General features: G+C 34.4%; 2 protein-coding genes across 3 annotated transcripts; one reads left to right on the forward strand and one right to left on the reverse strand.

Moving 5' to 3' along the window:
• Nucleotides 1–1,642: 1,642 nt before the first annotated feature.
• LOC136200780 (uncharacterized) lies at nucleotides 1,643–6,103 on the reverse strand. The gene is made up of 7 exons (XM_065991221.1): nucleotides 5,484–6,103; nucleotides 4,163–4,220; nucleotides 3,743–3,823; nucleotides 3,625–3,660; nucleotides 3,215–3,454; nucleotides 2,992–3,133; nucleotides 1,643–2,410 (listed from the first exon to the last, which is right to left on the reverse strand). The coding sequence occupies exons 1-7, from the start codon at nucleotides 5,654–5,656 to the stop codon at nucleotides 1,908–1,910; spliced, it is 1,233 nt and encodes a 410-aa protein (XP_065847293.1). The 5' UTR covers nucleotides 5,657–6,103; the 3' UTR covers nucleotides 1,643–1,907.
• A 6,367-nt stretch (nucleotides 6,104–12,470) lies between these two features.
• LOC136235021 (mitotic-spindle organizing protein 1A-like) lies at nucleotides 12,471–14,814 on the forward strand. 2 transcript variants are annotated; one of them, XM_066024535.1, is made up of 3 exons: nucleotides 12,471–12,639; nucleotides 12,763–12,933; nucleotides 14,197–14,814. In XM_066024535.1, exon 3 carries the CDS (start codon nucleotides 14,198–14,200, stop codon nucleotides 14,402–14,404), a length of 207 nt encoding a protein of 68 aa, XP_065880607.1. In that variant the 5' UTR covers nucleotides 12,471–12,639; nucleotides 12,763–12,933; nucleotide 14,197; the 3' UTR covers nucleotides 14,405–14,814. The 2 variants fall into 2 exon arrangements, with proteins under 2 accessions (XP_065880607.1, XP_065880606.1); XM_066024534.1 differs by lacking the exon at nucleotides 12,763–12,933 and having other exon boundaries at nucleotides 12,475–12,639.
• The last annotated feature ends 3,800 nt before the right edge of the window (nucleotides 14,815–18,614 follow it).

Genomic DNA, 18,614 nt, shown 5'->3' on the forward strand with positions numbered 1-18,614 from the left:
TTTTTTTTTGCAAATGAGGCCTACACTCCTATTTATAGCCTCCCTAAGAAGATTCTAGAAATATTTACACTTAAAATCCTAGAAAATTCTAGAGAAAGAACAAGAAGAGTGGGGACATTTCTAAGTTGTCCCTAGAAGTTTCCCGGGCCTTTCTAGGCCGTTTCAACACATGTCGAGCTATTCCGACACATTCCAGTACATTTCGGCACGCCCTGGACAAATATGACACGTTCCGGACGAAACTGGCCTGTTCTGGCACGCTCCGAGCCCTCTGGAATTTTCTGGGCCCGTAGCTCAACAACCTGAGGTTTGGTAGGCAGAGTTTCTAGCAGCTCCTGACAGCCTCTGGGCCTGCTGCTCAATTGCCCCGCACGAACAGAGCTTAACGTTGCCTGCTGCCTCGCACACGAGCCTGTTGGCTCTGTCGCGGGCCCGTAACTTTCTGCCATGATAATTTTTGCCATACTTAATATTTTTCCCGCACTTTCCTAAGATCATAGGTCCATATTGACCCTAAGGATATACATACCAAATATGAAGACGTTTGGAATCCTCTAACACTCATTGTGGAAGGCGAGTGTTCAATGGAACATGGTAATGTCCATTGTCCTTGGGCCTAAAGTTGGTATAAGCCACAGTATAGGGGGGCATTCTCTTGGCCAAATTGGCCCCCGGCAGGCACGGGCCCGTTGCCCGACTGTCTTGTGCACGACTGCACATATAATTGGCCCGATGTCCACCGGCATGTCCCGCACCGTCCCGATGAACAGTAAAATGACAATTTTGCCCCTGGACCCTTTCTCTAGTGCTTTGGGCATTTGACTCAGGTGTTTCCTCGAATGATTTTAGGCGGGCCGTGACAATATTCTCCAAGCAACCCTACCGTTAGAGCATAGCAATACATCTGCAGCCTCACGACATGTTACATGAGAACATCTCACATTAAATGGTTACACCTAAGTACAATAATGGGAGGGGAGACTACTTGATGAGGAATATATTTCAACCCCACTATGCACAACCACATAATGAGGAATATATTTCAACCCCACTATGTACAACCACATAACCCCACAAGGGAATGGCCTAGGAAGCTACAAGCTATGTAGGCTTACAGCCAACCAGAACACTCTATAAAAGGAGCTCGCATTCCCCAATAGAACGGTCTATCAACTTATCTCTCTACATTAAGACTATGTCTCTCTTAAGGAAAATATTAATTTGTGCGTCGGAATGTTCCCATGGACCGTTACAGATACTTCCCGGACACTAAAGATATCTCAAATCCCCACATCTCCATTATATTCTAACGGAGATAATCTTATTTCAAACATAATTAGAATCCAATTTCCTCACTCATCTCTATTATTGTGTTTTAGTCAAAATCAAATTTAAAATCTCTTTCTACAAAATCTAACATCTCTTTCTACAAACTATGTTTGTATTATCAGCTATACTACAGTTTGTAGATAAACTTCTGATTTTATAAAAACTGAAAATAAATTAAAATTTAATTTAATTTTCTACATTAGCTCTTGCGGTTTGTGTTTGTGTCCACAACATAAATAATTTAATTTTCACCTCAACTGCTTGCAGTTTGCAAAGGAGATTGCAGATTAGGATAGACCAAGGACAATTTCCATAACCTGAACTCAACTGTACATTTTTTTTAGAAGAGAGATCACAAGCTCAAGCAATAGCATCATCCATACATCCTTATTCTCCTACAAAACAGGAATTATTAAAGATTCCACATCTCAAGAATCTCTGGCAACTACAATGTTTGTTCTGTCAGGAATTCCATATCAGCTTAACAAAGCATTGCCTCTTTGAGTTCCTCCAAACCAAATACACTTCCCTCATATTCACATCTTTATTATTAGCTAGGCTTGATAAGTTAAGAGACTTTATAATCTTGAACGTCGTATGCATTTGATGGGATTGAACGGAGCATGTCTCCGTGTAGAATTGAACGGTTGTCTACTCAAGGTTGCTGACTTTATATCCCAGTCTTCGACGTTCTTCGGAACACAGACATCAAATAGTATTTGACCAAGAACACCGTGGGCATTAATGGTTAGAGGAGTAGTAGGTAAATGAATCAGTCCTTCTTTCTGTTCGCTTTGCAATGACCCAACGTCGTCTCTACCCTCGTAATAACCCACTGAGTTTGGCATGTAAAAGTGGTCACTTGGTTGGATAGTTACTCCTCTGAAGCTCTGGTTTGGACTTACAGCTGCTTTTTTCAGGTCATACATTGATTCAGATATCTCATCATGTGTGTGTGTTCCCTCCACACCCATTCCTTCCCCTTCAAGTCGTCGAATTCTTTGTGAGTAAACCGTCGCTGCCTTACCAAGGAGCTCAGTTACAGCAGCCTTGTAGTCGTTTGGATAGATCCTAAAATGACCTGTGACAATGAGAGGATTTTGATTTGTCAACATATAGTTATCAAGAAGCATAAATGACCCATAATGTATAAAACATCAAGTTTCAAAACAACAAATGTTTCTTTTTTGATTTGGCTATAGGACTTCCGTATTAACTCCAGTAGCTCAATTTTCAATTAAAAGTCGGCTATCGAACTTCCTTTTTCATTCTATACTAAAAAAAAAAAAAAAAAGGGCGGCCCGGTCGCACTACGCGTCCCCGCTGAGCGAGGGTCCGGGGAGGGGTCCCACCACAAGGGTGTACTGGGGGGCAAGCTTCCCCTGCCAATTTATTTGGCAAGAGGCCGCTCCTAAGACTCGAACCCGTGACCTCTTGGTCACACGACAACAACGTTTACCGTTGCGGCAAGGCTCGCCCTCCAATTAGGAAAACAACTAGAACAAGTTTTGAAAGAAAACAAAAAAGTTGATGATTTTACTGATACAAATCAAACTTCAGCAACCATGCAATATATCAGGAATAAATTTAATAACCTTGCAAGAAATGAAATTATCTAAAAATTGAAGTCATGATTAAAAAGACTATTGAATATTGACGGACCTACATGAGGAGAGCCATTCATCGTCACAAGTTTTATGTCACCGCCAAGTTCTCGAATTCTTTGAGCAAAATTGCAAATAACTTGATATGAAGCAAGTTCATCACTTTCTGAACATAAAATGAGATATGGCGCTCCCATGCTCTGCAATAGAACGACACTATTTTCAAGTACGAAAAAGAAAAGCAGTAAAAGCATTGTACAGCAATGCACGATGATACTCACAACAGAAGCGTACAAAGTCTGCCAATACTCAGCACGTTGTGATTCAAACCTGTTGAGGAAGAGAGCATCAAGACCATTGCTAATTCCATTTGCCATCCATGACAGTAATCTCGGTGGATGACACATTTTAAGAACAGATGGATCAACCACAAATCGTCGCCCCAGATCACTAGTAAAATCAACTGGACTAGAATCGTATATATGTCCCGAAATACAGTCCTTCAGCATTCGGCAATCATCCTTTACATTGAAAAAATAATTCAAAGAAAAATAGCATTAAGTGCGCAAGTCAAACACAGTAGCAACAAAAAAAAAAAAAAAAGTAAGGCATCATTTTAATGTCACATACAAAAAGATGTTATCTTCAAAAAAATAAAAATTGACTATTTCAATGTAAAGAAGTGACATACCAAATTCAGTTGTGATTCACACTTTCCCTCTATGATCTGCAATGAGGAAATTAATTCAGTAAGATATTCATAGAGATCGCAGCATTGACATTTAAGCATGGATTTTGAGGTAGTTTACCTGAAGAACCTTGTACATACAGGCTTTTGGACCTCCAGAAAAGGATGCGAGAACTAGAGGGCAAGGCCTCATCTTTAGCTCCTAAACATTTTAAAGATGCAATTTATTAGACAACCAAGCCACAAGCTTCAATAAATGACATGTAAAAGGATCTTAGGAGTTCAGGTAATTTATTGTACATACAAAATCTCATAGGTAAGTGTTTGAACAAAATAGTCGTTTGATAAAAATGTTGATTGATTAAGCCACATGTGTATTTGTGTGGATGCGCATGTGTAAAGTTAGGAGAAACAGAAAACCTCAGTTAAAGAGTTGCCAAAAGTTGCATAAAGCGAGGCAAGGGAGACGCTGTAAATTTCCACAAAGGTAATGCGCATGTAAAAATATACAAACATGGAAAAAAGTAAAAATTGAGCTAACCTCATTAAGTTCATTAAGAATATCAAATGCCAAATTTTCAGCCTTCTCAGGAAAGAACCTGTGCAGATTAACAAACATTAGGCTCCAATACCAAAATTAGTGTCTTCTCATTATACTGTAGAAGATAGCTTTTGTGAACAGCTTTATTTATCAAGCACACAATTTATAAAAATATTAAACTATATGATGTTATTCGAGTAAAAGCTACATTCAATAGTTTAATTTCTGAATGGATTAAATGAAATTGTTTCACTTTTGAAAATAGTAGATGACAACAAATTGGCAAAAGTGAACAAGGAATTGCATATGAGCAATGCATAAGCAATCCAAATGTAATCTCAGCATGTTACAGAAAGAAGATACTATTAGATTCTGAGATTCAATTGTGGATGGTCCTATACCGATTGAAGATTTTTCATTAACTAAAAATATAATGTGATATGAATTGTAGCTTGTATCTAAAATGTAAAAATTCTTGAACCAGGCAAACATATCCAAAAGTATAGCATAAGATATCTCTCATCATTCATCAGGCAATCAACTAACCCAAATTCCATTACTTTTGAATGGTTAAGCAGAAATATCTCAATAAACACAATATCTTAAAATGTTTTTGCATCAAATTCCATTATATGGAAATCTCATCCCTAAAACCCAGAAGCCTATTTCTAAAAATATAGTTAGAATTTAAAATGGAACCCTAATGCAATTTTTGCATCAAATTCCATATCTTAAAATGTATTCCAGCACAGAAAACCACAGGTTGTTATTCAAAACATGTTTCCAGCACCAAATCCAATTACAGTGATTTTAAGTACAGTTGTTGCACTTTGAGGAAACATTACAGAAGAAAAAGAAAAAGTATTGACTATTGACCATTGTTAATATCACCAAATTACAATGACCCTTTCCGACGAATAGCGGTTAGCTGATAATGTAAACTTGTTGTTCGATAAAACTTAACTGATGGTTAAAAGGATAAATAAGGACACGATAAAGCTTTTATTTTGGATTAAAGTATAGGGATTAGGGGTAAAAATCCCTAGTAAAAAGTGATAAAGTGATCCAACCTCTAATTTTACCCCGATAAGTTATTTACCAAACAAGGTCAATATCTAGCTACCCTATCAAACTAATTTCTATGATTTCCAACTAATCAAGCAAAAACGTATCTTTTTCGCACCCAAAACCCAATCTTGCAAATTCAGTCAATCCAAACCAAACCAAACCCAGAATTAATATCATCAGAAACAACAGAACCACCGATTGCCAGCAATAAGGAAACACAATAATCAAAAAGTAAAGCAAAATTAGAACTTACATATTGAGGAATTGAGAGTGACAAACAAGGGAATTCCAACCGAGAGATGAGTAGAGCTCGACATAGTTATTGACGTGTCTCTCTTGGCTCGACATCCAAGCAAAAACCACTACTATTCCTTCTCTTCTCGTCTCCCTTCTTCCCCAATAACACCTTCCTCCAAAACCCCACATTTTGCTTCCTCTATTCCAACTCCAACGTGAAAACAAAACACAGCTGGTCAATTCTCTGCAACACGATTCCGATTAACTAACAACTTGGAGGGAATTCAATTTGATTCATAAATCGAAACCAAATTTCAAACCAGAATTGAAGGAGATGCTAGAATCGACTTTTATCTCTCCACTGTTTTTTTTATTTTAATTAAATCCGAATTTCGTATGCTGGACAAAGATAGATTGGAATGGAAAACTTTGGGGGCATTAGATCGTGTGCAAAACATCTCAAATAATTAGTCTGTGCAACTGCCAGCTGGCACAATAAAAATGGAGAGATTGGACGATAAAATGAATGATTCGGTGATGTTAGTTTTTGATTGGTGGTAAGATGAGATAGGTGGCTGTGACTGAAGGGTAAATGACAGTCGAATCGTATACGCAATGTGAAGCGGCCGAACGAGCTGAAAATAGTGTGTGTTTTGAATTATTAGAAAGAAGAAGAAAAAGGAAAAGAGTGGAGAACATTGCCTTTTTTTTATATTGACGTGACCATCTCATATAATCCCCACAACCAACCAATCTTCTCACACGTACCATCCAACAATTTCAATATGGGGTTTTAATGTTATTTTTGTTATGTTTTAGTTGAATTTTATTTTGTTGAGTTAGTCGAAATTTTAATTTTCTATAAATTGGTCGGAAGATCAACTCAGTTCTAGAAGTATAATACACGCACATCTTTCTGTAATTTGAGTTATATCCCTGATTTTTATTATATATCGATTAAGACCTCCTCTTTCCTTAAGTCATTTTTCAAGAAAATTCACTTGTTCAAATTCATCATTTTACCTCTCAAACTCATTAAATATCCTATTTACCCATTAACTTCATAGAAATGGTATTTTCCACCTCATTAACTTGTTTAAATTAGTTATTTTATCCATTTTCAATCATCGAATGTCCTACTTACCACCTTAACTCTGTAAAAGTGGCATTTCTCACCCCTTATTATCATATTTACCCCCTTAACTCCATAAAAGTGGTATTTCTTACTCTTTTATAGTGCAAAATTAATAGCACTTATTCAAATGAGTTTGAAAATATATATTTTTAATATCAACCTTTTATTTTGTTTTAATTTGATAATTATATCGATCATTCACGTGTTTATTATAATAATATTGTATTACAATAATTAATAATCAAAATTTAACTAGCAAAAAAAGTTGAAAATGGAAAGAATGAATAAAATATACAAATAACAAGAACATTTTTTTTGTTTTTTTTAATAAAAAAACAAGAACATTAATATAAACCAGTTAAAGACATTATATGTAGGGAAAATATACCAAAATAGGCCTATGATTTTGAGAAAGTATCAATTTAGGTTCCACGTACAAAATAACACCAATATAGGTTTAACGTTTAAAAAATGTATCAATTTAGGCATCGATGGCGGATTCTAAGGGGTGAGAAATACCACTTTTATGGAGTTAAGGGGGTAAATAGGACATTCTATGAGTTGGAAAATGGGTAAATGGACAAGTTAAGGGGTGAGAAATACCACTTTTAAGAAATTAAGGGGGGATAAATAGGATATTCTATGAGTTGGGGGGATAAATGGACAAGTTGAGGGGGTGAGAAATACCACTTTTATGGAGTTAAGGGGGTAAATAGGACATAAGATAAGTTGATGGGGTAAAATGACCAATTTGGACAAGTTAAGGGGGCTGGATGAGTATTAGGCCTTTTTTTCTTTTTATAGCAAAAAGCATCATGAGATCCTTGATCTTTCATTGTTTGGTGCATTAAGTTCTCAATCTTTTATTTAGACACATTGAGCCATTGATCTTTCATTGTTTGGTGCATTAAGTTCTCAATCTTTTATTTAGATACATTGAGCCCTTGATCTTTCATTGTTTGGTGCATTAAGCCCTCGATCTTTCATTTAGACACATTGAGCCCTTCATCTTTAATATATGGGTGTATTAGGCCATTCCGTAAATCAATTCATAAATGGGTGTATTAAGAGCCTGTTTGGTTAGGTTTATATAACCGCAACGTTTAACATTTTCTCTGGACACTGCAGCATTTTGGAGCTTTTCATAAACAATTATTTGTAGTTACTTGTTATTGACAAAATTATCATTCATATTTCCACAAAATGTCTTTCCTTTTTAAACATTATTTTTATTTTTAGAACATAATTATCAAAAAACAAGGTTTTGTTGTGTTCAATAAATTTTTTATTTAAATTATTTTTATTAATTTGTATAATTTATTTAAAACATGTCCATATTAGATATTTTAAATACTAACAGCAACAGTTCAGTATAATTTTACCTAACACTAATAATTAAACAATTAATAACAAACAGTCAACAACAACAACAAACAGCTAACATCAACAGCAAAATCTATTAGCTAACAGTTGAATCAAATAGCCCTTTAATACACTCATACATGAATTGATTTACGGAAGAGTTAATACACCCAATATGAAAGATCAAGAGTTCAATGTGTCTAAATGAAAGATCGATGGCTTAATACACCAAACAATAAAAGATTAAAGGCTCAATGTATCTAAATAAAAAATCGAGAAATTAATGCACCAAACTATAAAAGATCAGAATTCTCGTAATACTTTTTGCCTTCTTTTTTAAACCCACCAAACATGTTCACAACTTGCCCATCCATTTCTCAATGGAAATGGATCGTAGGTGTATGATATGTCATACAAAGGTGATTCGAGGTATTGTATGTATGAGGAAAAAACTCCACAACAAACATCATGATGGGTAGACTCAAATTCGGAAAACGGTTCTATCCACGTTGCACAAGAAGTTTTCTTTTCTTTTTTTTTTATCTTTAAGCCTTATTTGTTTGGGGGAAAAATATTATGTTAAGAAAAATTTTATACAGAAAAAATATTATATAGTAAAATAAAATATTTTCTGTGTTTGCCAATAACACTGGAAAATATTTTCCGGTGTTTGGCTACAATACTGGAAAATATTTTCCAACCACTAAATATAGATTTTCTGTATTTTTATTTATTTTCGATTATATATATATAACACAAAAAAATAGATTCAAATGTATTAAGCATCAAAAACACACATAAACTCTTAAGTGTCGTTTGGTTCGCGGAATAGAATGAAATGAAATGAAATGGAATAGAATTGATATTCCAAAGGAATAGAATAGCAAGGAATGGAATAAAAATTCATTTGGAAAAAAAGTGGAAAAACATGAAAATGTGAAAAAATAATAATGTTAAAAACACGAAAAACGTTTTTTCATATTTTTGGCATTTTCTGTACGTTTCTCGTGTTATTAACGTTATTGTGTTTTTTTACATTTTTTCTACATTTTTCGTGTTTTCACGTTTAGTTTTTCAGGTTTTTCCTTTTTCATGTCTTCTTTTTTTGGTGTTTTTTATTTTTCACATTTTGTTACTTTTTCGTGTTATTCACGTTTTTTTCATGTTTTTCGTATTTTCATGTTTTCGTGTTTTGTTTGCATTTTTCGTCTTTTTATATTTATCACGTTTTTGATGCATTGTCACGTTTTTGTGTTTTAGCATTTTTCATGTTTTCGTGTTTTTTGTATTTTTTCACGTTTTCTTGTTTTTTTTTTTTGTATTTTTCATGTTTTTGTATATATCATGTTTTGTCACTTTTTCGCGTTGTTCATGTTTTTTGCTTTTTCAAGTGTTTGCTTTTTTTTTTTGCGTTTTTGTGTTTTTCGCATTTGTTCACCTTATCATGTTTTTTTGCGGGTTTTTTTTTCATATTCTCGTGTTTTGTAACGTTTTAACATTATTCATGTTTTTTCGTGTTTCATATTTTTCGTATTTTTACATTTTTAACGTTTTTTCCATTTTTATCTGAACGCGTATGTTTTGGGAAAAGGGTAAAACATTTTCTCTTATTTCTTCTTTCCTTTTCTATTGACTTACCACTTATTTTCCTTTGACTTATTTTCCTGCCCAAACAAATACTGGAAAATTGAAAAAATATTTTCCTGCAGAATATTTCTCCCCAAACAAACAGGGCCTTATTTACTTGTTATTTTATATATTCATCAATTTATAATTTGGTGGTTTACATAGTTTTTATCCTTTTTGCGGTATCAAAAGTGTAATTAGTTTGAATCACATGATGAACTCGTCACTGATAGGGCACAAGAATCAAATTAAGGGTTTAATATGTGAAGTTCATAAGCTCGGGGATAAAGTTCTTACATTCAGAGAGTTCGGGCATGAACAAAATACTACGCAGTTTATTGGAATGAAAATAGAAATAGACTGTTTGAAATTGACAGAGTTTCTCGCAATCAATACCGTACTTGCATACAACGGCATCATAGGAAGACATCTACTATCAGAGTTGGCACGAGCCCTATCCATTGCCACTTGGCATGACAAATTCCTAAGGAAGGATGAATGACAATAACTCAAGAGAACCAGATAACCTCAAGGAAACTTACATGTCCGCACTTGAAATGAAGCCTAGTGACATGGAGGTATGTGAGGAATAAAGGGAGCAGGTAGAGCCCGTAGGAGAAATGGAGACGATATGATTAGCCGAAGGAAAGTCTGCTAAAGTCATAATAGAGACGGTGATAGAAGATGTGGTGGAAATCCTGAAAAGAAACATTTCGGCTTTTGCATGGTGCCTGAAGGATGTCACGAAAATATCGTCGAAGGTCATGATACATATTCTAGACATGTGTCCTAAGCGCAACTGGTAGTAAGATAAAAGAAAAGAAACTATGTGCCCGAGAAGCAAAAGACCATCAATACACAGGTGGACAAACTATTTAGCTTCGGTCACATTCAAGCAGTACACTACGCTGTTTATAAAAACATCAAAAATTGTCAACCTGTATTAATTGTAATTTATTAAAAGGGGAAATGAAAATGAAAATTTATTAAAGAATATATATTAGTACGAGCGTACTTGAACTTGAGCTGAACCTAGAATTCAGGTTTTTTTAATGTAGCCCAATTGGTTCGAGCATGATGCATATTTAGTATGGATTGGGTTGGACCTGAGTACGTGTTTTCGATGTTGCATGGTTCGAGCTTGATTCGTCCAGCCCATGAACATGTCTACATAGAGGTAACTTTTTTTTTTTACTTAATGCATCATTCGCCACAGACTTTGTCTAGAAAACTTGATTTGTCCTCTGAACTTTTAAAATGTCCTAACAGCTCCATCAACTTGCTTAAAATGTCTTGATAACTCCCCCAACTTGCTTTAAAATGTAGTCAATTAATCATTTAGTTGTAAAAAAGTAGGTTGTATGTGAAATGTATGTTGCATGCGCCTTGAAACAGTCAAATGATCAACATCGAAGTATAAGGATTTAATATTAGAGAGAACATGTCTTACAATTTAACATGCAAAAATTTTATTTTAATATATTATGTGAATTATATAATAACATTCTAAGTCGTATATAACATGTTTTCTACATACAGCTTAATCCTTTACATCCGAGTAATTAATTAATTATATTTTAACTAAATTGATGGGTTATCGTGGCATTATATCATACCAATCAAGACAATGTATTAAGTTTTTTTGAAGTGTGTTCATATTCATTTGGTCTTTGAATGTCCGTGAAATCTTGCTCTAGAAAAGGGCAAGAAATCGCGTAGAAAAGAGTTCATTTAATAAACGAAGGCCTAATGCATATCCAGTCCCCTAAAGTTGTCCGTTTTGTTATTTAACCCCCTCACCTTACGGGACAATCCTTTAATCTCCTAAACTCCAAAAAAACGCTGCTTTTAACCCCATATCGTCCGACGTGGTATTGACCTAGTCAACGTTTGTGTCTCAAACACAAGAGGCGCGTGGGAAGATTTTGTTCTTGCCTCCAACGGTAAAAAAATGAATACCCAACCCCCTAAAGTTGTCCATTTTGTTCATTTAACCCCCTCACCTCACGGGACAACCCTTTAACCTCCTAAACTCCAAAAAAACTCCTAGTTCCAACTCAAGTACGGGCATTGGAGATAAAGAAGATTTAATTGGTGTCTTTTTAATTTTTAATTGGTGCTTTTTTTGGTCTCAATCCACGTTGGAATTGTAAAAAATGCTTTAACTTTGTATGAATTATGACCACAATGTATATAGATACAATGGAAGGCAATACAAAGGAAGAGTTAAAATCTGATTTGACATGAAGTATAGAATACAGTGAAAGAGAAGTGATGACTAAATGATATTTATAGCAAATTTTCAATATTAAGGACTTTCCCATATGGGGTTAAAAGTAGCGTTTTTTTAGAGTTTAGGGGGTTAAAGGGTTGTCTCGTAAGGTGAGGGGGTTAAATGAACAAAACGGACAACTTTAGGGGGTTGGGTAATGCGGGATACACACGTGTCACGCGCGTGACACACACGGACAACATTATATCTCGGCAGTTTAAAATATGGGGTTAAAAGTAGCGTTTTTTTGGAGTTTAGGGGGTTAAAGGGTTGTCCCGTAAGGTGAGGGGGTTAAATGAACAAAACGGACAGCTTTAGGGGGCTAGGTATGCATTAGGCCATAAACGAATGATCATTTGTTGGTTGAAAACTAAAAAGCTTCGGCTTTCACCTTTCTTCGATATTTGTCAGAGTTGCATTTCGGGCTTGATTGGATGAGAGGTTTAGAGGGGTTAATAAGGAAAGGGTTAGTAAGGGTTGATAGAAACCCTTGTTTGGGAGAGGGAAGGGTTAGTAAGGGTTTTTACAAACCCATGTTTGGAAAAAAAAAAAAAAAAGAAAGAAGAGTAAGGGTAATGATGTGTTTTGAAGGGTTTTTTTAAAAAAAATTTCATACTTTACCACTCCTTTCCTTCCCGTTCAGATATCAAGCACTTTACCATTCCTTCCCGTTCAGATATCAAGCACTTGAGGTCGCCACTCATCGGATTACACCACCTATACATACCGATCAAGCATCACATTCTTTCCTTCTCCGCATCTCATATCCTCTCTTTGGTGAGTACTGATTAACACACTTAATTTCCTCAGTTTAGTGAAATTTTAGTTCTTGTCGACGAATTAGGGTTTTGTTTTTCATCATAATCAGCGAATACTCACAGTCTTGCTTTTCTTTTTAAGTGGCAATAAAAGAAATTGGATCTCAAATTCTGTACGGATAAAGCAACCAACAAACCCCCAATTTAATCATAGAAACGACATGGAAAGACTAAGGTTTTAGCAAATACCATTGGCGTATACATGACCTGCTTGTGCCTTTAGTGAAGATGTGCAATAATGTGCTTTTAGATGGTATGCTATATATTTTTATTTCATCTCATGATCCATTTTGCTGGTTTCTGCTAATAAATAAATTTAATTAGCTAGTCTTGAAGTATTGTCTGATTTGGTATTCCTAGAATTTAAGCCTTTAACTAAATTCTGGAATGACTGATTAAAGTGAATTCTACTTAGTACTTATGGGCAATCTCTCAAGATATGTCTGGTTCATCAATTCATAGTGTTATTAGGCTTATATATGTACTTTCTTTCTTTTTTTACTCAACATGTATTAGTTGAACTTGAAGATGACTTTTTTTCTTCTCATACATATTTTGTTCCTTGAACATATTAGCTTTATATGTATGTCTGTAGAGTCATTCACAAATCACATGATAAATGTGGCTAGAAAACTTCAGCTTCATCTCCATTTGCATCAGAAATGGTATTATTGTTGCATCTATGACTTGCTGAATTACATTCATTCAATAATGCTGATTGTTATCTAGCTGTTACTTACTGATACTTTTTAATGAAATTCAAAACATCCTTCCTTTTGCATATTTTGGTAGATTCCTAGGGTATTTTATGGTATGGAAGGCTTAGGGAAATGAAAGCAACAGACTTTATCCGACTGCTAATTTTTATTCTTACTTTTAAATAATTACATGTGCTTTTGTGAAATGACTGAGAGCTTAGATTAATGAATGCAATTCATGTGCATCAGAAGGTGGTTTCATCAAGTAGTGTTTGCACATCTTGAATTTCAGTTATGTTTTATTTTAAAATTAGATGAGATTAATGGTTTAGATAAAAATATCTGTGTGTATCTGAATTGAAATTGAATCCCTACATTGCAAATTTTCCATATTAATTGACTTGAATATCCGAGGGCGAGCCTTGGCGCAACGGTAAACGTTGTTGTTGTCGTGTGACCAAGAGGTCATGGGTTCGAATCTTCGGAGCGGCCTCTTGCCAAATAAATTGGCAGGGGAAGGCTTTCCCCCAGTACACCCTTGTGGTGGGACCCCTCTCCGGACCCTCGCTCAGCGGGGACGCGTAGTGCACCGGGCCGCCCTTAATTGACTTGAATATCCATGCTATATTCTTCTGAGCAAAGTCTTTCAACTGGGTGTTTCGATCCTAAATCTCTGTGCTATTGAAAAGATCAATAGCAATGAGCTAAAGCAGAATGGTCCAAGGCTTGACTTGAACTTGCCCTTTGTTTGCTTTAATTCTGTAATGTTGTACACTTTTTCAATGCCTGATAACTCTGTTTTCTCTTTCTTGATGAAGGATGTTCGACATGGATGAAGAAGCTGCCCGTAACTCTCTGGATTTGGCATTTTACATGTCGAACATTCTCGAAACAGGGCTAGACAGGCACACACTCTCTTTGCTCGTTGCTTTGTGTGAGTTGGGTCTTAACCCAGAGGCATTAGCGGCTCTTGTAAAAGAAGTCCGAAGAGAAAACACTTCCTCTCTACCAACTCCTAATGTTTGATCACACAATTTCTCTTTCTTCCTGAATTATGTGGGATAAGCCCTGTAGTTATTATGGAGAACAAATTTAGACTCAACGTTGATGTTAATATTATACAATTCTATACGCTGAGTCCAATTTATTACGTGCGAGCCTTGGCGCAACGGTAAACGTTGTTGTCGTGTGACCAAGAGGTCACGGGTTCGAGTCTTAGGAGCGGCCTCTTGCCAAATAAATTGACAGGGGAAGGCTTGCCCCCCAGTACATCCTTGTGGTGGGACCCCTCCCCGGACCCTCGCTCAGCGGGGACGCGTAGTGTGACCGGGCCGCCCTTAGTCTAAATTTATCCTTCTCCAATAACTATATGACTAAATTTGTATTTTAGTTAGTGTAGATGTAGAACCAAATTAATGAAAAGTTGATTTTTATTATATTTGTTGTTAATAGAGTTTGAAACTTTTGTTAGGTTCTTTGTTAATAGAGTCTGAAATTACTCTATTTACAAAACGTCAATGTTAACATTGTACCGTGTTATCTATGTTTTCGAAGCTGCTTTCAAATCCTTCCTTGAGATACCTACAAGATACAGTCAGAGAGGGACCAGAGTCCGGCAAACCCGGTCTATTTATAGTGTTTTGAATCCTTCTTCTTTTAGAAATCCATCCTTATTATGAATCTTTTTTATATTAGGAGAAATCTTCCTTTAGGAGGAGTCTTCTTCTAAGAGACGTCTTCGGGACGGTCTCTATTTGTCTGGCAGAAGGGTCTTCCTTTGTGGAAAACGGTTCTTGGAAATCTGTTAGATCCAAAGGCTCTTATTCTTTCACGTGGTTTATTGGATCCTAAGGCTCTCAACATTCCATATGTCGGAGTTTAAATCTTAGACTTTCAAATTATATGTTTATTGTTTTATTCCCTAAAGTGCATGAGATTATTTTTTTATTTTGTAGTATATTCCAGTAGTGTTCTGTCTCAAATATTCCATGAGAAAGGTAAGTAGACATTTGTCTCATGAAACAGTAGAACAATGTCAAAGCAAGGTTTTCATTTTGAAATCATCAAATATGCATTTATGATATGGCACCTATTCAACATTATAGTGCTTAGTATATTTTACAGAAGGAACAATACCTGAAATTAGTTTCCTAAACTACGTAATAAAATCATCAATTAAGCCTTTAATCTATTTAAAAATGAACAATTCTCACCTTCTTATCTAATGATGTTAAGAATTAAATTAAGGGCTAATTACAAATCTAGTTCAATTAAAAGGGTCCATTTACATATCTAACCCACTTTGCTTCAATATCACCAAATTAGACACTTTCATCCACTTTGGATAAGAATACCCATATTTCTATTCGATCCATTCTTCTTCTTCGATCGATTCTTCTTCTTTCTTCTTCGATCGAATCTTCTTCTTCGTTCGATTCTTCTTCGTTCGATTCTTCTTCGATTGGCTCTTCTTCTTCTTCTTCGGTTCATCTTCTTCAATTTCTGATACCAATCGTTAGTGATTATTGAAGTATTATGTTCAATTTCCCGTATAAATGGTATGTTTTTAGCTTATATATATGTTTTTCTTGCTAGTCTTGCCTCTTTCTTCATCTGTAATGGTATTGTTTCAATTTCCTCTATTTTCCACCATTTTCCGTCAATTTCCTCCATTGTTATCGCATTTATGACGAATTTGTCGCATTTCATCACAAATGCGACACCACTTCACAAATGCAACAATCGCTGTTGCATTTTGTCGCAAATGCGACAACAGCTGTCGCATTTCGTCGCAAATGCGACAACTTGCTGTCGCAGATGCGACAAATCTTGTCGCATTTGCGACGAATTCGTCACAAATGCGACATCACAGCAGTTCAATTGTTAGATTTTTTTTCTTTCTTATTTTTTAAGATTTCCTTCCTAATCCTCTTCCGCAGACACTAGTTCTTCAAAGGTTGAACGAAACAAAATCTCTTCTCTCTATAAACCACCGTCTTTTCGCCCGTTTGGAATGACGAGAAAGACGTTCAGAATCTGAGAAAGAAGATGAATTGAAATAAGGGTATTCTTGTCCAAAGTGGATGAAAGTGTCTAATTTGGTGATATTGAAGCAAAGTGGATTAGATATGTAAATGGACCCTTTTATTTGGGCTAGATTTGTAATTAACCCTTAAATTAATCTAATTTAATAATTAGAGACATAATTAATATTGTAGAGGTATGAGATATATTCATCTCAATTTTAAAAAATGATTGAAGATAAAAAAAAAAGTTTCAAAAAGGAAAGGAGAATAGAAGCTTTATTAGGAAGGAATAGATTTTTGACTTTTGCCTAAAATACAGGATGAAGAGAAAAAGTAAAAATGGTAAAATAAAAAATGTTTTAATTGTTGGATTAGGATGAGATTATTATTATGTTGGTTTATAAGAAGATGGTTTGCATCTCTGTAGGTAGGACTGTTGGCCACGAAAATTCTTTTCATTTGTAAAGGTGAGGATCGAACCCTGAACCTTTAGTTAAGGGAGAAGGAGCTTTTATCATTCCACTATAATCCCGTGGTTTAGCTTTATGCCTTTACAAAATGCATATTGCAAGTGGTGTTAGGACATTATAATTCCTTGTTATATTGAAATTGGTAAAGTATTAGTTAGACAACTAGTTTTTGACCCGTGCGATGCATGGATTCATCTTAATATATAAATATTAACAAAAATATCATCTAATAATTACAATTAATGATATAAAGGTGCTATATAAATTAAATATTATTATTTTATTTTCACATTTAATTTGAATAATTTTTTTTATAGATAAATATAATAATATAATTAAAATTAATATATTATATATTATATAATATTTTTTATCAGTAAAAAAGGAGAAAGTGACACTTCAGCTCCATCGTTACTATTTTATATTATATATATATATATATATATATATATATATAGATATGCAGAGAATTAAACAGATTTTAGGGATTAATTTAAATTCTGTAGAACCCTTAGATATAGTACGGATAAAATAATCTTTTTATAGATAAATATAATAATATAATTAAAATTAATATATTTTATATTTTATCAGTAAAAAAAAGAGGAAATGACACCTCAGCTTCATCGTTATTGTTCTATATTAGGGTTAATTACAAAAAACTACCCTGTGGTTTGGACTTTTTGCGATGTGGTACCTGTGGTATTTTTTGTTACAAACACAATCCTGTGGTTGTCACCATTAGACAAATAAAGGAGACGGTCAAAATTCTGTTAAAAAGATGATGTGGCATATGGACAATTTGGGAAATTCGATTTTTTTATTTTTATTTTTTAGTTTTTTCTTTCTCTCTCCTTCTTCATCGTGTTCTTCTTCTTCTTCTCCTCCTTCATCTTCTTCTTCTTCTCCTCCCATTTCTTCTCCTTCTTCCTCCTCTCTTCTTTTCTTCTTCCTATTTTTTTCTTTTTAGTTTTTTCGTTTTTTTCATCTAATTTTTTTTTCTGGAAATTCCAGAAATCTGGAATTTCCCGATTTCTGGAATTTTCAGACGTGAAGAACGTCTTCACGTTCCAGATTTCTGGAATTTCCCGATTCTGGAAATTCCAGATTTCTGGAATTTCCATGAATCTAAAAAAAAATTAGAAGAAAAAGAAGAAAATAGAAAGAAGAAGAAGAAGAAGAAAAAGAAGAAGAAGAAGAAGAAGAAAAAGGAGGAGAAGAAGAAGAAACTAAAAAATAAAATTAAAATAAAAATAAAAAAATCGAATTTCCCAAATTGCCTCTGTGTCACATCATCTTTTTAACAGAATTTTGACCGTCTCCTTTATTTGTCTAACGGTGACAACCACATGGTTGTGTTTGTAACAAAAAATACCACAGGTACCACATCGCAAAAAGTCCAAACCACATGGTAGTTTTTTGTAATTAACCCTTTATATTATATATATTATCAGTAAAAAAGGAGGAAGTGACACCTCAGCTCCATCGTTACTGTTTTATATTATATATATATATATATATATATATATATATATATGCAGAGAATTAGAGAGATTTTAGGGATTAATTTAAATTATGTAGAACTCTTAGATATAGTACGGATAAAATAATCTTTTTATAGATAAATATAATAATATAATTAAAATTAATATATTTTATATTTTATCAGTAAAAAAGGAGGAAGTGACACCTCAGCTTCATCGTTACTGTTTTATATTATATATAGATATGCAGAGAATT

This window comes from Euphorbia lathyris, chromosome 7 (assembly GCF_963576675.1).
Source record: "Euphorbia lathyris chromosome 7, ddEupLath1.1, whole genome shotgun sequence".
Lineage (NCBI taxonomy): Eukaryota > Viridiplantae > Streptophyta > Magnoliopsida > Malpighiales > Euphorbiaceae > Euphorbia > Euphorbia lathyris.

Bases quoted from the DNA above. Each gene is read 5' to 3' on its own strand.
- LOC136200780 (XM_065991221.1), bottom strand. From the start codon at position 5,656: ATGTGGGGTTTTGGAGGAAGGTGTTATTGGGGAAGAAGGGAGACGAGA. The intron at 3,661-3,742 runs GTAAACTACCTC...TCCTCATTGCAG, and splicing joins GTATGTACAAGGTTCTTCAG to ATCATAGAGGGAAAGTGTGA. The intron at 3,134-3,214 runs GTGAGTATCATC...GTTCTATTGCAG, and splicing joins AGACTTTGTACGCTTCTGTT to AGCATGGGAGCGCCATATCT.
- LOC136235021 (XM_066024535.1), top strand. From the start codon at position 14,198: ATGTTCGACATGGATGAAGAAGCTGCCCGTAACTCTCTGGATTTGGCA.